The 19,563-nt window shown below is 38.9% G+C and overlaps 1 protein-coding gene across 2 annotated transcripts; it reads left to right on the forward strand.

Annotated features, from left to right (window-relative positions):
* The first annotated feature begins 1,349 nt into the window (after nucleotides 1-1,349).
* On the forward strand, nucleotides 1,350-19,140 carry polh (polymerase (DNA directed), eta). 2 transcript variants are annotated; one of them, XM_061911772.1, is made up of 10 exons: nucleotides 1,350-1,664; nucleotides 4,224-4,358; nucleotides 4,433-4,668; nucleotides 7,056-7,219; nucleotides 8,770-8,873; nucleotides 8,949-9,068; nucleotides 9,125-9,248; nucleotides 9,334-9,399; nucleotides 13,663-13,835; nucleotides 18,448-19,140. In XM_061911772.1, exons 1-10 carry the CDS (start codon nucleotides 1,528-1,530, stop codon nucleotides 19,085-19,087), a joined length of 1,899 nt encoding a protein of 632 aa, XP_061767756.1. In that variant the 5' UTR covers nucleotides 1,350-1,527; the 3' UTR covers nucleotides 19,088-19,140. The 2 variants fall into 2 exon arrangements, with proteins under 2 accessions (XP_061767756.1, XP_061767757.1); XM_061911773.1 differs by having other exon boundaries at nucleotides 18,480-18,631.
* Nucleotides 19,141-19,563: the final 423 nt, after the last annotated feature.

A 19,563-nucleotide genomic window follows, 5' to 3' on the forward strand; every position in this document is an offset into this window, starting at 1 on the left:
CGCCTATTTCTTTGCACTTTGTTTATGTGTGTATATATATATGTATATATATATATATATATATATATATATATATATATATATATATATATATATATATATATATATATATATATATATATACATATATATATACACAACAAACCAATACACAGCAATACCATAACAATGCAATCCAATTCCAAAACCAAACCTGACCCAGCAACACTCTATAAACAGAGCAATTGAGAGGAAACACAGAACAAACCAAAAGTAGTAAAACAAAAATGAATATTATCAACAACAGTATCAATATTAGTCACAATTTCAGCATAGCAGTGATTAAAAATCCCTCATTGACATTATCATTAGACATTTATAAAAATGAATAAAAAATAAAAATAGTGTCACAGTGGCTTACACTTGCATGGCATCTCATAAGCTGGGCAAAACACTGTGTCCAATGTTTTCACAAAGATAAAACAAGTCATATTTTTGGTTTGTTTAATAGTTAAAACTAATTTACATTATTGCAATCAGTTGATAAAACATTTTCCTTTACAATTATAAAAGCGTTTTTTTTTATTTAAATCTACTACTCTAGCATGTCGGCGGACTGGGGTAGATCCTGCTGAGATCCTACAGTATGTATTGAATGAATACAGAATCATTTTGAATCAGAAAAATATCATTTTTGAATCGAGAATCGCGTTGAATCGGAAAAAAAAATCGATATATTAATGAATAGCGACCCCAAGAATGGATATTGAATCGATTTGTGGGACACCCAAAGATTTGCAACCCTAATATGTATATATATATATATATATATATATATATATATATATATATATATATATATATATATATATATATATATATGCATGCATGCCGACATTTAGGGTGTAATACTTTCTTTAGACAGTACAATCACTAATTCGAGAAATAACATATATGAATTTTATTTTTTATTTATTTAATATTATTTGCTATCTGTTTATATTCTTTACTTTTATTTCTGATTATTATTCTTATTAATTGATAATTATTATTATTAGTATTTATTTATTTGTTTTGTGTTTATTCAATTGATTTATCCGCAAATATATTTTAGTTTTCTTGCTGTTTCTTTCTTTTGGGGCGTGGCCTCGTTGGGATGTATAAACAAAATAATATTTTGACATATAGATATATGATGTATGTAAATATGATGTAATGGACAGGACTCCTTAAATTATATATTTATTGGAGGAATTTCAGGTGTTTTGAATAAGCTCCGTTTTTTAAATTGATAAACAAAAATGTTTACTTTTGAGGATTGTATTTAGATTTATTAAACCAAAAACGGCTTCCGTCGACTTTTGATGACGCAATTATGTAACGCCGCATTTTGCGGGAAAATAAAGCCCGCCCCGGAACAGCGTTATGAAAGTAGTGCAGGATACAATGTTTGAGTTTATTTCGAACATGCAATGTGACGGATGTGTTTAACTGTTACTCGTTATCAACAAAGCTGTTACATGGTGATAAAAGGAGGAGAGTTAAGTGATGGAGTACGGCAAAGAGAGGGTTGTGGCGTTAGTGGACATGGACTGTTTCTACGTGCAAGTGGAGCAGAGACTGAATGCTGCCCTGAAGAACACAAAGTGTGTGGTGGCTCAGTATAAGACCTGGAAAGGAGGAGGGTGAGTAGTGTCGCCACTCAGAGAGAAGTTATCTATAAATGATGGCTTTTATCAAGTAAACCTTTCCTACTTTCCAATTGGACAGCACTGCTGTCACTCAACGTTAGAACCCGCCTCCCTCTTAGCATACACCACGCCGTACTTCTTCTTTTCAACCTGTGTTCAATTGAATAGACTGTAAAGACAATATACTGGATGTTCGGACTGTAAAACTTTATTTTTATACAAATATTACCTCATTTGGAATTTGATGCCTGCAACATGATTCAAAAAAGCTGGCACAAGTGGCAAAAAAGACTGAGAAAGTTGAGGAATGCTCATCAAACACTTCACAGGTGAGCAGGCTAATTGGGAACAGGTGGGTGGGTATGAAAGCAGCTTCAATGAAATTCTCAGTCGTTCACAATCAAGAACGGGGCGAGGGTCACGAATTTTGTCAACAAATGCCTTAGCAAATTGTTTAAGGACAACATTTCTCAACCGGCTATGGCAAGGAATTTAGGGATTCCACAATCTGCTGTATGTAATATTATCAAAAGGTTCAGAGAATCTGGAAATCACTGCGGTATGGCTCGGTTGGTGGGGCAACCGTGCCAGCAACTTGAGAGTTGCAGGTTCGATCCCTGCTTCCACCATCCTAGTCTCTGCCGTTGTGTCCTTGGGCAAGACACTTTACCCACCTGCTCCCAGTGCCACCCACACTGGTTTAAATGTAACTTAGATATTGGGTTTCACTATGTAAAGCACTTTGAGTCACTTGAGAAAAAGCGCTGTATAAATATAATTCACTTCACTGCACGTAAGCAAATATATTACGGACCTTTGATACCTCAGGCGGTACGGCATCAAAAACCGACATCGGTGTGTAAAGGATATCACCACATGGGCTCAGGAACATTTCAGAAAACCACTGTCAGTAACTACAGTTCATCGCTACATCTGTAAGTGCAAGTCAAAACTACTATGCAGAGCAAAAGCCATTTATCAACAACACCCAAAAACTCATCTAAGATGGACAGATGCGAAGTGAATAAGTGTTCTGTGGTCTGACGAGTCCACATTTCAAATTGTTTTCAGAAACTGTGGCCGTCGCGTCCTCTGGACCAAAGAGGAAAAGAACCATCTGGACTGTTATAGGCGCAAAGTTAAAAAAACTTCATCTTTGATGGTATGGGAGGTGTATTAGTGCCCAAGGCAGGGGTAACTTACACATCCATGAAGGCACCATTAATGCTGAAAGGTACATACAGGTTTTGGAGCAACATATGTTGCTATCCGAGCAATGTTATCATGGACGCCCCTGCTTATTTCAGCAAGACAATGCCAAGCTGCGTGTTACAACACCGTGGCTTCGTAGTAAAAGAGTGCGGGTACTAGACTGGCCTGCCTGTAGCCCAGACCTGTCTCCCATTGAAAATGTGTGGTGCATTATGAAGTCTAAAATACCACAACGGAGACCCCGGACTGTTGAACAATTTAATCTGTACATCAAGCAAGAATGGGAAAGAATTCCACCTGAAAAGCTTCAAAAATGTGTCTCCTCAGTTCCCAAACCTTTACCGAGTTTTGTTAAAAGGAAAGGCCTTGTAACACACTGGTAAAAATGTCTCTGTGACAACTTTTTTGCAATGTGTTGCTGCCATTAAATTCTAAGTTAATGATTATTTGCAAAAAACAATTACGTTTTTCAGTTGGAACATTAAATATCTTGTCTTTGCAGTCTATTCAATTAAATATATAAGTTGAAAAGGATTTGCAAACCATTGTATTCTGTAGGGATGCACCGAAATGAAATTTTGTGGCCGAAGCCGAATAAAATTTAAACGATTGGCCGAAGGCCAAATACCGAATAATGAATGCAGTTTTTTACAATTTTTTAAATATTGCATAAATAGCCTAGAATAAATATTTAGACATGTTTTTCAAATAAAGTAATTTTTTATTGAATATTGACATTTTTTTAATATTCCAGTAGTCTTTGCTTTTCAAAAAAAGCACAGTTTTTCATTTATATTAGGCCTTCAAACAAAACATGCATTCCAAAAAAAAAATAAAGTGCATTAAAGTGGATAAACCCACAACAAAGGAATTATTGTCCTTTTGGAAAAAATCTGCTTAGCCACAGTAGATATGCTAATAATGTAAACAGAAGGCTTAAATAAATCTCAATAAGTGTGTGCTTGTAACCTCATACACTTATACAGGTAGCCTACACAACAGGCTAATAATGTAAACAGAGGCCCCACTAAATCTCAATAAGTGTGTGCTTGTAACCTCATACACTTATACAGGTACACAACATATCCCAACGTCACTGCACGTTGGTTGATTGCGTCACCGCGTCAAAAACTTGCGTCACACGCCACTATTCGGCCTTGCTTTTATAAAAACTCATTTCACCGAAGACCGAATGTGGCTTTTTTTGCCATATTCGGCCGAATATATTCGGTTACCGATTAATCGGTGCATCCCTAGTATTCTGTTTTTATTTACGAATGACACAAGGTGCCAACTTCACTGGTTTTGTACAAAATGACTCAAGGCCGTGTCTCCCGCCAGCATCATCGCCGTGAGCTACGAGGCCAGGGCCCACGGTGTCACCAAAAACATGTGGGTGGACGACGCCAAGAAGCTGTGCCCGGACCTCCAGGTGGCCAGGGTGCCCGAATCTCACGGCAAGGCTGACCTGACCCAGTGAGTGATGCCGATCCCCCCGTTTCCACGACGATGTAAGATGCCGAGGAACTAAAACCAGCCGTTGTGTCCAGTTACAGGGAGGCCAGCGTGGAGGTCATCGAGGTCATGTCTCGCTTTGCCGTGATCGAGCGGGCCAGTATTGACGAGGCGTACATGGACTTGACCGCGGCGGTCCAGCAGCGGCTTAAAGACGGGGCGGACCAGCATATCGAGCCTGGTCTGCTGAGGACCACCTACGTCCAGGGTTATCCGCACAGTTTACCTGAAGGACAGGAAGCAGCTGATGAGGATGCCGTTACAGATAAAGGTAAGCACATCCTGCCAAACTAGTCAAATGCAAGCAGTGATGAGCAGTAACAAACTACTAGGGTTGTCCCCATACCAATATTTTAGTACCCGTACCAAAATATATATCGATACTTTTTGGTACTTTTTTAAATAAGGGGGGACCACAAAAATGGCATTAATTGCTTTATTTCAACAAAAAATCTTAGGGTAGATTAAACTTATGTTTCTTATTGCAGTCGAAGAACAATTTTGTCCTTAAAATAGTGAACATACGAGACAACTTGTCTTTTATTAGTACGTTAACAAACAAAGGCTCCTAATTATAGCGGTATAGCTCGGTTGGTAGAGCGGCCGTGCCAGCAACTTGAGGGTTGCAGGTTCGATCCCCGCTTGCATCATCCTAGTCACTGCCGTTGTGTCCTTGGGCAAGACACTTTACCCACCTGCTCCCAGTGCCACCCACACTGGTTTTAAAAGCCTGTTGTGTAGGCTACCTGTATAAGTGTATGAGGTTACAAGCACACACTTATTGAGATTTAGTGGGGCCTCTGTTTACATTATTAGCCTGTTGTGTAGGCTACCTGTATAAGTGTATGAGGTTACAAGCACACACTTAATTGAGATTTACTTGAGCCTTCTGTTTATATTATTAGCCTATCTACTGTGGCTAAGTAGACTTTTGCCAAAAGGACAATAATTCTTTTGTTGTGGGTTTATCCACTTTAATGCACTTTATTTTTTTTTTTGGAATGCATGTTTTGTTTGAAGGCCTAATATAAATGAAAAACTGTGCTTTTTTTGAAAAGCAAAGGCTACTGGAATATTAAAATGTCAATGTTCAATAAAAATGTACTTTATTTAAAAAAACATGTCTAAAAATGTATTGTAGGCTGTTAATGCAATATAAAAAAAATTGTGAAAAACTGCATTTATTATTCGGTATTCAGTATTCGGCCTTCGGCCAAGCTTTTAAATTTTATTCGGCTTCGGCCACAAATTTTCATTTCGGTGCATCCCTAGTTATTATGAATTATTGACCTATCCAAGGTTCCGATTACTTCACATCGAATATTCCACAAAGAAAAATATTTTTGGTGGAAGATTTTGCAAATTTGGTAAATAAATAACCAAAAAATTTATATTTTGTTTTTTTCTTACTGTACCGAAAATGAACCTAACGGTGACCTCTAAACCGAGGTACGTACCGAACCGAAATGTGTGTGTACAGTTACACTCCTAGTTACTGCATACATCAGCAGACTAATTGTGAAGTGAATTATATTTATATAGCGCTTTTCTCAAGTGACTCAAAGCGCTTTACATAGTGAAACCCAATATCTAAGTGTACAAGGTGTATTTATAATATGTTGTGCTAAGGAAATTTCATAATTGTTGAAAGCTCATCTTGTATTGGACATTGTTTAATAAGTGTTCAACTTCAGCCTATACCCTTTCAGTCTACAACATTTTAAATATATGAATGTACAACTGTTTGTTTTGTTGACCACTGATCAACAACGACAACGCGTGTGCTCAGCAAAGTGTAGTGATGTCGGCTGTGTGGAAGTATTTTAACTCACAGCATGCCGAAATGCTTATCTTCTTAAAAAAAAATCTCCACATTATGCTCGGACTGCAGAAAGTGGAGAAGGAGGAGGAGGAGTAGTAAGGGTAGTCAGCACTGACTGATTATTATTTGTTTTATGCTCTTGTTATTAGAGTGATATGTTTATTGTGTTTACACTATTCTTCAGTGAAGACTAAGAGTAATTACTACATTGTTTTGGGCATAGTCAGTCAGTGAAACTGGAGCTGTGAACTCTTAATTTAGAGCAATATTGTGTTGTTTTTGTGGTTTTTGTCCCTGCCCACAGTTGTTTCCAACATATGCTGACAGTAAAAAAATAACTGAAGTGAACTTGAATTGTTTGCACTTTAAAACGTTTTTTGTATTGGATTTATTTAGGTTATTTTTCAGGGCCTTCTAATTTATTTTTAATTTATTCTATTCAATTGTATAATTATGTTGGTATTAGTGGTTATTTTGCACTTTAAATATAACATTTTGTTTTTATTGGATTTGTTGAGGTAATACTCTTATGTTGAAGGTTAAAATTTATGTAACCAATTGGTTAATAAATGGGTCAGTTTTTCCTATACCTACTCTTGCTGACTATTGTTTTCTGTTTTAACACTACAACATCAGTAACAGTAACATCACTTTATCAAGCCTTTTCTAACATTCTACAAAACAAAATAAAGAATAAATATATGTATGATTTGTGCCTATATCGTATCGTATTGATATCGGTATCGGCAAATACTCAAGGCTACAATATCGGTATCGTATCGGAAGTGAAAAAGTTGTATCGGGACATCCCTAGTTAATATATGTTTCCTCTACAGAGAAGCAGAGGTCATCAGGTGTGCAGCAGTGGTTAGCATCCATAGCTACCAACAACTGTGCAGAGCTCCAGCTCACCGTGGGCGCCATCATTGTGCAGGAAATGAGGACGGCGGTGGAGCGACACACAAGCTTCCGCTGCTCAGCTGGCATCTCGCACAACAAAGTAAGAAAATGCGTTACTGGTATTTAAAAAAAATAAAGTCTGTGCACATTTTATCGTCCTATTTTACTAACAAATATAGTAACCATTTCATTTATATTTGGTATACTGTCCGTGTTATTTAATTTTTACATGACATTTTCGGCCTGCCAAAGATAGTGCAAACCACCAAGTGGTATTTTAGCACAGGGGCGTCCAAACTGCGGCCTGCAGCACATTTTGAAAATACTGTCACAAAAAAAAAGTGGAATAAAAGGGCGCACAGGTGTAATGTGTCAAGAAAATTTTGCCACTAATAATGCAAATCTGCCATGCAGGAAGTTTTTTTACTTTGAAACTGACCTTGCTCCAAAAAATAACAACGTATAATCGTCGGATGGATTTGATGTTAATTCATGGATTTAGGTGTTGAAAGTAAGAATAATTTACAGTACAGACCAAAAGTTTGGACACGCCTTCTCATTCATCTCTTGATTTTCATGACTATTTCAATCATCCATCCATTTTATACCGCTTATTCCCTTTTGGGGTCGCGGGGGGCGCTGGCGCCGGCGCCTATCTCAGCTACAATCAGGCGGAAGGCGGGGTACACCCTGGACAAGTCGCCACCTCATCGCAGGGCCAACACAAATAGACAGACAACATTCACACTCACATTCAAACACTAGGGACCATTTAGTGTTGCCAATCAACTTATCCCCAGGTGCATGTCTGTTTATTTATGAAGCCCTTGATAAGAAGTGTCTCAAAGGGCTGCACAAGCCACAACGACATCCTGCGTTCAGAGCCCCTGCACGATGTTGCACCTTCTTTCGTCTCCGGAGACACAGTCTGTAATCATATCGATGCAATCCAACTTTGTATCATCTGATTATGAGTAAATAAAACTGTGGTAACAAACTCTCTATTGTTCCTGTTTAATATTCAGACTTTTTCCACCACATTTGCAGTAATGCTACTTCTTTTACCAACGCTTTTGCCCCACACGTGACAAATTACAGTTGTCTGTTCGACATCTTCCCGCTTGAAGCTAAACCACCGCATGATGATGGACCCCCTGCTGTTTTTCTTGGTAATTAATTATTCTTCCGACATTTGTTCCAAGATTCGCACCTTCTTTCTCTCGAATTACCACTCGCACCACAGCTAATGTTACCCATGCTGCTACCTCTCCGCTCCGCAAGGGCGTATACGTATGTGACGTATGTAAGAAGGTGCGCTTGTTTTACGTTTCTGTGAGAAGGAGACAAGAAAGAGTGGGAACATATGCAGTGTAATGCCAGCAGCTAAAAGCAACTGCGTGAGAACGTATACTCGAATATCACGATAAAGTCATTTTCTATATCGCACAGAGACAAACCCGCGATATATCGACCATGAATTGGTTTACGTGGACCCCGATTTAAACAAGTTAAAAAACTTATTGGGGTGTACGGAATATGTACTGTACTGTGCAATCTACTAATAAAAGTTTCAATTATTCGATCAATTGATATATTGGAGCATTCACAGGCAATTGCCTCATTTAGTGTTGTTATGGTTCCCCCCTGCAGGTTCTGGCTAAACTGGCGTGTGGGCTGAACAAACCAAACCGACAGACGATCTTGCCGCTGGATTCTGTGACAGAGCTTTTCAACACTCTGCCCGTTAGCAAGATGTGAGTGTCCGTCTGCTTCCCCGGGCCCTAAATCCTTAATATTCACTCCTCCGCTTTTTTTTTTATTTACGCCAGACGTAACCTGGGAGGCAAACTGGGGGCGTCCATCACGGCACACCTGCAAGTGGAGAACATGGGGGAGCTGACTCGCTTCTCTCACGCCCAACTGGGGAAGCACTTTGGCGAGAAAACAGGGTAGGACCCGGCCCCTCGACCCGAAACCCGACACGGCAACAATCTGCTCTCCCCAGGCAGTGGCTGTACGACCTGTGCCGCGGGGTGGACTTCGAAGCCGTGAAACCCAGACAGCTGCCCAAGTCCATCGGCTGCAGTAAGAACTTCCCCGGGAAGACGTCGCTCGTCACAAAAGAGCAGGTACGCCCACTAATTAGACGATATGCCAAGGAGTTGGACTGTTGCTGATGTTTAGTCAAATCTAAAAGAAAGTCTGTCTGCAAAGGTGCAGCACTGGCTTCACCAGCTGGCTCTGGAGTTGGAGGAGAGGCTGACCAAGGACAGAGAAGTGGTGAGGACAAGTAGGATTTAGGGTTGTATGCTGTAGTTTCGGGCTTCACGGTGGGAGAGGGGTTAGTGCGTCTGCCTCACAATACGAAGGTCCTGCAGACTTGGGTTCAATCCCAGGCTCGGGATCTTTCTGTGTGGAGTTTGCATGTTCTGCCCGTGACTGCGTGGGTTCCTTCCGGGTACTCCGGCTTCCTCCCACCTCCAAAGACATGCACCTGGGGATAGGCCCCTCCCTCCTCCAAAGACATGCACCTGGGGATAGGTTGATTGGCAACACTAAAATGGTCCCTAGTGTGTGAATGTGAATGTTGTCTGTCTATCTGTGTTGGCCCTGCGATGAGGTGGCGACTTGTCCAGGGTGTACCCCGCCTTCCGCCCAATTGTAGCTGAGATAGGTGCCAGCGCCCCTGAAAGGGAATAAGCGGTAGAAAATGGATGGATGGATGGTGTAGTTTCCTAATTAAAGTTAAAGAAGCAATGATTGTCACACACACACACACACACACACACTAGGTGTGGTGAAATCTATCTTCTGCATGTCACCCATCCCCTTGTTCACCCCCTGGGAGGTGAGGGGAGCAGTGAGCAGCAGCGGTGGCCGCGCCCGGGAATCATTGTTTGGTGATTTAACCCCCAATTCCAACCCTTGATACTGAGTGCCAAGCAGGCTCCCATTTTTATAGTCTTTGGTATCACTCGGCCGGGGTTTGAACTCACGACCTGTCGATCTCAGGGCGGACACTCTAACCCCGGGGTCACCAACCTTTTTGAAACCAAGAGCTACTTCTTGGGTACTGATTAATGCCAAGGGCTACCAGTTTGATACACACTTGAATAAATTGCCAGAAATAGCCAATTTGCTCAATTTACCTTTAATAAATAAATCTATATATATATAAAAAAAATGGGTATTTCTGTCTCATTCCGTCGTACATTTTTTTCCTTTTACGGAAGGTTTTTTTTTAGAGAATAAATGATGAAAAAAACACTTAAGTGAACGGTTTAAAAGAGGAGAAAAAAAGGAAAAAAAGGAAAAAAAGGAAAATTAAATTTTGAAACATAGTTTATCTTCAATTTCGACTCTTTAAAATTTAAAATTCAACCAAAAAAAGCTAATTCGAATCTTTTTGAAAAAATTAAAAAAATAATTTTTGGAACATCATTTGTAAGTTTTCCTGATTAAGATTAATTTTAGAATTTTGACAACATGTTTTAAATAGGTTGAAATCCAATCAGCACTTTGTTAGAATATATAACAATTGGACCAAGCTATATTTCTAACAGCCCTGCGATGAGGTGGCGACTTGTCCAGGGTGTACCCCGCCTTCCGCCCGATTGTAGCTGAGATAGGCGCCAGCGCCCCCTGCGACCCCGAAAGGGAATAAGCGGTAGAAAATGGATGGATGGATATATTTCTAACAAAGACAAATCATTATTTCTTCTTGATTTTCCAGAACAAAATTTTTAAAACAAATTCAAAAGACTTTGAAATAAGATTTAAATTTGATTCTAAAGATTTTCTAGTTTTGCTAGAATAATATTTTTGAATTTTAATCATGATAAGTTTGAATAAATATTTCACAAATATTCTTCGTCGAAAAACAGAAGCTAAAATGAAGAATTAAATTAAAATATATTTATTATTCCTTTACAAAAAAAATAAAATAAACTTGTACATTGATTTAAAATGGTCAGGAAAGAAGAGGAAGGAATTTAAAAGGTAAAAAGGTATATGTGCTAAAAATCCTAAAATATTTTTAAGGGTTGTTTTTTTTTTTTCTCTAAAATCGTCTTTCTGAAAGCTTCTAAAAAAAAAAATAATAATTTATTTAAACAAGTGAAGACCAAGTCTTTAAAATATTTTCTTGGATTTTCCAATTCTATTTGAGTTTTGTCTCTCTTAGAATTAAAAATGTCGAGCAAAGCGAGACCAGCTTGCTAGTAAATAAATACAATTAAAAAATAGAGGCAGCTCACTGGTAAGTGCTGCTATTTGAGCTATTTTTAGAACAAGCCAGCGGGCGACTCATCTGGTCCTTACGGGCGACCTGGTGCCCGCCTTGGTGACCCCTGCTCTAACCACTAAGCCACTGAGTAAAACTTCTCTACTTTCTCCTGCTCCCGCTTGCTGCGACAACAACAAACTAAAAACTCCAGACTCTCTTTATCGTTTTGTATCGTTCGCCTGTCAACTTAAACCTTCAGAAATGTAAAACGATAACCACGTGGGAACAAACGAATGGCAAAATAAAGCGAGTTTGTTACAGTAAGGAAGAGTTAGAAGAAGTAAGAGTAAGGTCACAAAGCTGACTGCCATTACCCATAATACATTGTGTCCAGACTGGAGATGTCTGATAATATCAGACTGTTGATATAATCTGGCTCGACTACTGCAACACACTTCTTGTCAGGATCCCCATCAACAACATCCAGAAGCTGCACTACATACAAAATAGTGCTGCCAGGATCCTGATGAGAGTGTGGAAACAGGACCACATCACACCAACTCTCAAATCCCTTCACTGGCTGCCTGTTCCACTCAGGATTGAATTCAAAATCTCCCTACTAATCCACCAGTGCCTCCATGGAAATGTCCCCCTCTACCTCAAAGAACTGCTCACCCCCAAATCATCCGCTACATACAGGCTAACCTCCTCCAACCTCCACGGACAGAGCAAGGAAAACAGACCATTCCCAGTCCGTGGAATGCTCTCCCTGACCACCTGAGGGCACCTCAGACTGTGGATGCTTTTAAAAAAGGCTTAAAAACCCATCTTTTTAAAAAAGCCTTTCAATAGACATGCATGCTGGTTGTAGCCTTTTGGGCTGTTTCTAGTTTTATATTTTATTTATTTTTATTATTACTATTTTTTTACACTGTGGCACTTTGAGGTTGTTTGCGCAACGTAAAGTGCTTTTTACAAATAAAATCTATTATTATTATTATCTGCTGACATGTCAACGTGGAACGCTCTCCCTGACCACCTGAGGGCACCTCAGACTGTGGATGCTTTTAAAAAAGGCTTAAAAACCCATCTTTTTAAAAAGCCTTTCTATAGACATGCATGCTGGTTGTAGCCTTTTGGGCTGTTTCTAGTTTTATATTTTATTTATTTTTATTATTACTATTTTTTTTACAGTGTGGCACTTTGAGGTTGTTTGCTCAACGTAAAGTGCTTTTTACAAATAAAATCTATTATTATTATTATTATTATCTGCTGACATGTCAACATGGAACGCTCTCCCTGACCACCTGAGGCACCTCAGACTGTGGATGCTTTTAAAAAAGGCTGAAAAACCATCTTTTTAAAAAAGCCTTTCTATATAGACATGCATGCTGGTTGTAGCCTTTTGGGCTGTTTCTAGTTTTATATTTTATTTATTTTATTATTACTATTTTTTTACAGTGTGGCACTTTGAGGTTGTTTGCTCAACGTAAAGTGCTTTTTACAAATAAAATCTATTATTATTATTATTATTATTATCTGCTGACATGTCAACATGGAACGCTCTCCCTGACCACCTGAGGGCACCTCAGACTGTGGATGCTTTTAAAAAAGGCTGAAAAACCCATCTTTTTAAAAAAGCCTTTCTATAGACATGCATGCTGGTTGTAGCCTTTGGGCTGTTTCTAGTTTTATATTTTATTTATTTTTATTATTACTATTTTTTTACAGTGTGGCCCTTTGAGGTTGTTTGCTCAACGTAAAGTGCTTTTTACAAATAAAATCTATTATTATTATTATTATCTGCTGACATGTCAACATGGAACGCTCTCCCTGACCACCTGAGGGTACCTCAGACTGTGGATGCTTTTAAAAAAGGCTTGAAAAACCCGTCTTTTTAAAAAAAGCCTTTCTATAGACATGCATGCTGGTTGTAGCCTTTGGGCTGTTTCTAGTTTAAAGTTTATTTATTTTTATTACTATTTTTTTACACTGTGGCACTTTGAGGTTGTTTGCTCAACGTAAAGTGCTTTTTACAAATAAAATCTATAATTATTATTATTATCTGCTGACATGTAAACATAAATAACATGAAATTGTGTGATGCTGTAAGTGTGTTCATGTTGGAAATAAACTAAAAGAAAGAAAGCGGTGATTAACAGGATTATTCCATAACACAAACCTTTTTGAGCAGGACTTTAATGACCTAAGACGATGTTTTCACGGATAAGATCTCACCAATAAAAAGGATAATGATGCCAATAGTGAGAAATCAGATGCACGCATAAAAAAATGACCGCACGCTCTCCATCTTCCAGAACGGCCGAGTGGCGAAGTCGCTGACAGTCGGCGTGCGGCAGCTGGGCGACACCAAGGCCAGCAGCTTCTCCCGTTGTTGCGCTTTAGTCCGCTACCAGGCCGCCAAGTTGGCCACTGACAGCTTCGCCATCATCAAGAGTCTCAACACGGCAGGAAACCAGCAGGCGGCGTGGTACGTACCCAGGTGTTGACTTGCATGAACGTGGGATGATGTACCCAGGTGTTGACTTGCATGAACGTGGGATGATGTACCCAGGTGTTGACTTGCATGAACGTGGTGAGAGTCAGCCAGCATCCTAGGGATGATGTGTTGCAGACTTCAAAGACTTCATGTGCTGTTAGGTCATTGGAATGATTTACTAGAAGATGTAGAATATGACCCGAAATAGTGTTTGTTGTAATGACTTCTGTTGGATTTAGTCACAAAAATATTCTCATTCAACAAAAATGTTATTAGATAAGTCGGTCATGAAATAAGTATATCAAAGCATTTTAATTATAATTAACTTTTAATTCATAACATTAATGAAATAAAGGGTTTCAAAATAAACTAAAATAAATAAATAAACTAAAATAAATTATTTACTTGAAGATGTAGACCAGGGGTGCCCATTACGTCGATGGCGAGCTACCAGTCGACCGCGGGGGGTGTGTCAGTCCATCTCCTGCCAGGCTTTTAAAAAAAATAGACCTAAAAATGAGTGATCATCAATCTTCACCAAGACGTCACTTAAATGACATTCACGGTACCGGAGGGTCTTGTGAGATGACGCTGGCTGCTGCAAGATCATTATTATGAAAATATGACCGAGAGGAAGGCCAGAAACACTTTTTATTTCAACAGACTCTCGCGCCGTACCTTCCGTCAAAACTCTAAAGGCCGACTGCACATTTCCTATCTTCACAATAAAAGCCCTGCTTCATGCTGCCTGCGCTAACTAAATACAGAGTCTCGGAAAACTGGCGTGCACAAGCGATCCCTCAGAAAGCTGGCGTGCACATCGCTTGTGCACGCCAGCTTTCCGAGACTCTTATTTTGTTAGCGCAGGCAGCATGAAGCAGGGCTTTTATTGTGAAGATAGGAAATGTGCAGTCCGCCTTTAGAGTTTTGACGGAAGGGACGGCGCGAAAGTCTGTTGAAATAAAAAGTGTTTCTCTGTCATTTTTTCATAATAATGAACTGGCAGCAGCCAGCGTCATCTCACAAGACCCTCGGGTGCCGTGAATGTCAATCAAGCAAGCTACGGAATTTGCCGCCAATGTTTTTCTTGTAAAGTGTATGGAAGCTGGATGAATTAGATGCCAAAAACCAACCACTTTCATGTGGTATTGTACAGAAAGGACAACTTTTTTTCTCCTCCATTTGAAAATGTGGGCGTTATCATCATTACTGTCTGATTCCAATCAATGCAAGTCATCAGAATCAGGTAATACACCAACTTATATTCTTGTCTTCGTGAAAGAAAGACATCTATATGTGTTACACATGCTTGTATTATCATTAAACACATTTAACTTGTTTACAAAAATGTCTCTTTCATAAATAAATAAATATAAATGATATATATAAATGAGGTAGATCCCCTCGAGTTGGTCAATTGAAAAGTAGCTCGCCTGCAGAAAAAGTGTGGGCACCCCTGTTGTAGAATATGACCTGAAATAGTGTTTGTTGTAATGACTTCTATTGGATTTAGCCACAAAAATATTCTCACTCTACAAAAATGTTATTAGATAAGTCGATCAGGAAATAAGTACATCAAAGCATTTTAATTATAATTAACTTTTAATTCATAACATTAATGAAATAAAAGGTTTCAAAATAAACATGTCGGTAAACTAGAAAATAAACATTACCAACTCTACCAACCGGTTTAGCTCGGTTGGTAGAGTGGCCGTGCCAGCAACTTGAGGGTTGCAGGTTCGATTCCCGCTTCCGCCATCCTAGTCACTGCTGTTGTGTCCTTGAGCAAGACACTTTACCCACCTGCTCCCAGTGCCACCCACACTGGTTTAAATGTAACTTAGATATTGGGTTTCACTATGTAAAGCGCGTTGAGTCACTAGAGAAAAAGCGCTATATAAATATAATTCACTTCACTTCACATAATTAGTAGAAATATTTCTGGTTATTTTGCACAATAATTGATACTTTAATGTATTAATATAGTTTACATTTAAGTGAAATAATTCATACAGTATATATTTTGTAATTTTGGCACAAAACAAAAATGACAAAATACTGTGATATCTAAGTCTCTATCCTCACTTATGGTCATAAGTTTCGTGTTGTGACCGCAAGGATGAGACCTCAGGGACAAGCTGCCAAAATGGTGGTGAGTCTCTCCCTCAGAGTTTGTGGGAGAAGATCTGAGTAAAGTTGCTGCTCCTCCACATCAAGAGGAGCCAGATGAGGTCATCAGATGCCCCCTGGACACCTGCACTGGAGAGATGTTTAGGACACGCCTCCAGATCTCCCCGGGAGGCGCTTGACAAAGTAGCTGGGGAGAGGGAAGTCTGGGCTCTGCTTAGGCTGCTGCCCCCGCGACCCGACTTCAGATAAGCAGAAGAAAATGAATGATAGTTGACATTGTAATTATCCATCCATCCATTTCTACCGCTTATTCCCTTTTGGGGTCGCGGGGGGTGCTGGCGCCTATCTCAGCTACAATCGGGCGGAAGGCGGGGTACACCCTGGACAAGTCGCCACCTCATCGCCGGGCCAACACAGATTAATTCATTAATATTTTAATCATTCATCAAATATATATATATATATATATATATATATATATATATATATATATACATATATATATATACATATGTTTTTTTATTTTGGTAAACTATATTAAATACACTGTAAATACAATGTAATATAATAAATAAATTGGCCATAATCAGAAAAATATAAACACTGTACATGAATACAGTTATTTAATATTATAACTTACAATGTAGTAAATTAATGGAAAATATATTTCACAATGTATGTTGTGTATGTATAAAAAGGTAATTATATACGTAAATTGATGATAAAAAATAAAACAATGTTAAGGTTATATTTCATGACTTGATTGATGGTCTTATGTCATCCATTTTTCATTGGAATGTATTTGTTTGGCTTTTGTTTTGACACAAGACAAACTTGATTTCAAACAAACGGTAAATACAAAGTCATTTAATCAATAAATTGGCCCTAATCAGAGAAATCTAAACACTGCAAATTAATACAATTATTTGACATATTTCACAATGTAGTAAATTAATGGCAAATGTATTTCACAACTTATGTTGCGTATGTAGAAAAATGTATTTTTATGCATGAATTGTACATAAAAAAAAGTGATATATATTAAGGTTATATTTCATGTCTTGATTGATGGTCTTATGTAATCAATATTTTTTTTCATTTGAATTCATTTATTTGGCTTTCATTTTGGCGACCTGCATAGTCAAGAAAATAAAAATTCCATTAAAAAATTAAATTAAAGCTGCAAGCAGTGTTGGTCGGGCCCACCTTTGTCTGCAGCCCCCGAGACCCAAACCCGTAACAGGCGTTAGAAGATGCATGGATAGTAGCTACTATTATTATAGGGTATTGTGTGTAGAATTTTGAGGACAAAAAAGATTTAATTCCATTTCACATTGTCATTGTCTACTGTTAGTCGTAAGTGTCCCAATATTTTTGCCTAGTGTTAGTCCTAAGTGTCCCAATACATTTGTCCAGTGGTAGTAGCCATCTTGAGACAACAGCAGCGCAGGAGCATCAGCGCAGTTGATCTTTGAAGGGTCATAAAATCAAAACCGGAGCAGTGATCAAAAATCTGTCTAATCAGAAGGGTTTCAAACTCTCTCCTGTGCGAAACGACAAAGGCGCTCAGAGGAGATAACTTTTGAAGAAAGGTGACGGGTTTTTACAAAACTTTTGTTTTGAAGGGGTAATTGCCAACTTCCTGTTGATTTTTGCTGAAGGATGTAAATTATTAAAATGTTGGTCTAAGTGAGACCTACATAGAAGTTTTTGTTTCATGTCTCTCCAACATTCCTACTGGAAGTTACAGGCAGTTTTGTCAGTGTTTTCTTCCTAGGAGCAGTTTTTTCTGTGCCTTATTCAAAAATTGCGTTAGAGCGCAATTTTGAGTTTTGGGGTTTGTTTTTTTTACTAGATTGCAATTTTTGCCAGTCCTGAGGTGTGTGCCAAGTTTGGTGAGTTAGGAAGCATTTTAAAAGGGGTCAAATTACAGCGCAAAGAGGCAAAACTTGCATTTTTTAGGTAAATTTTGCTTCGAAGGGGTTTTTGAAATATTTCTGTCGATTTTAGCCCTAGAAGGTACGATTATGAAACCTAGGTCTAAGTCAGCCCTACATAGAGGTTTTTGTTTCATGTCTCTACGACATTCCTAACGGAAGTTACAAGCAATCTGTTTTTTTTTTTCCTAGGGGGCGCTAGAGCGCATTTTTGAGTTTTGGGGTTTGGTTTTTTTCTTAAATGGCAATTTTTGCCAGTTCTGATGTGTGTGAAATTTGGTGAGTTTTGAAGCATGGTCAGGGGATCAAATTACAGTTCAAAGAGGCGGCGGAATAATAATAATAATAAAAAGAAAAGAATAATAAAACGCACGAAAAACAATAGGTCCCTGTGTTAGTCCTTTAGCAATGGGCCATGCAGGCCCTAATAATCAGGTTCAGCAATGTCCAATAATATATTTCACGCTTTAATTATTCATTTTTATGGATCATTTAACCAAATGTGTAACATTCTGCTGATTGAATGACGTGTGCAGGACTCCACCTCTCACTCTGCTGCACCTCTCAGCCAGCAAGTTCAGTGACGCCCCTTCAGCAGCAGGGGGCAGCATCGCAGACTTCTTCAGCTCTGACCTCACGTCCACTCCCACCTTGACCACGCCCACCCTGACCACGCCCACTCACGCCACTCGCACTCCTCCCAGCGGCATCCAGTCTTTCTTCCAGAAGAAACCGAGACAAAAGGAGGTCGAAGAGGCCGTTTGGACTCCGCCACCATCCACTCCTCGCTCCAACATCGCCTCTTTCTTCCACAAGAAATGTGCTGAGAGATGTTGGGAGGAGTCTAAACTAGAACCGACAGCCACCGGCCCGCAGCCTCCATGTGATGATGAGGAAGATGTTGAAGAAGAAGACGTGCTGAAGTGTGAGCGCTGTGGTCAGGACGTGTCTGCCTGGGACTTGCCTGAACACCACGACTATCACTTTGCTTTGGACTTGCACAACTCCTTCTCTTCTCCTTCATCCTCCTCCTCCTCCTCCTCCGCCAGAGCAGGACCTCCAGCGCCGGCCTCTCGGGGTAAAACAAAAACCAGAGGCCCTTCAGGACCTCACTCTAAAAGACCTCGCTCACAAGGCAATGTTGGGACTCTCGACTCTTTTTTCCAAAAAAACTGATCTTTTATTGTGAAAGTGCCTTTCGTAGTTAAATAAAATCAACTTTATTCCTGGCTGGGATTTACTGTGATGCACGGATGACGAACTCAAGACCAAATCTGGCCAGCTACATCATTTTATGTGACCCCGTGAAAGCCTGGAAATAATGTGTTAATAAAGTACTTTATATTTTATTACTAAAGGTGTTTGTTTTTTCTATTTGGATATTTAAAAATAACATGCAATTTCATATATTTTCAAACTTTAATTCTATCTAATAATGCAGAGAAATATTACATTCCAAAGCATTTTTTGTTAAAATAAAAATACATACTTTAATATCTGCTGGACTTAAGATTTCATTGTAAATTACTCATCAAATTGTACACTGTAAAAATGACAATAGATTTTAAGGTAAAATTCTGCAATTTATTTTTTTTTTTTTTTATAAATCGTACAAAAAAATTTGGTACCGTTTTTCTATATACATTAACACA

The sequence above is a fragment of the Nerophis ophidion genome, linkage group LG09 (assembly GCF_033978795.1).
Source record: "Nerophis ophidion isolate RoL-2023_Sa linkage group LG09, RoL_Noph_v1.0, whole genome shotgun sequence".
Lineage (NCBI taxonomy): Eukaryota > Metazoa > Chordata > Actinopteri > Syngnathiformes > Syngnathidae > Nerophis > Nerophis ophidion.

What these genes read in the sequence shown, in the direction of transcription:
- polh (XM_061911772.1), top strand. Translation starts at nt 1,528, where the DNA reads ATGGAGTACGGCAAAGAGAGGGTTGTGGCGTTAGTGGACATGGACTGT. An exon ending in GGATGCCGTTACAGATAAAG is followed by an intron (nt 4,669 to 7,055) that starts GTAAGCACATCC and finishes TTTCCTCTACAG; the next exon opens with AGAAGCAGAGGTCATCAGGT. An exon ending in CTGGCATCTCGCACAACAAA is followed by an intron (nt 7,220 to 8,769) that starts GTAAGAAAATGC and finishes TCCCCCCTGCAG; the next exon opens with GTTCTGGCTAAACTGGCGTG.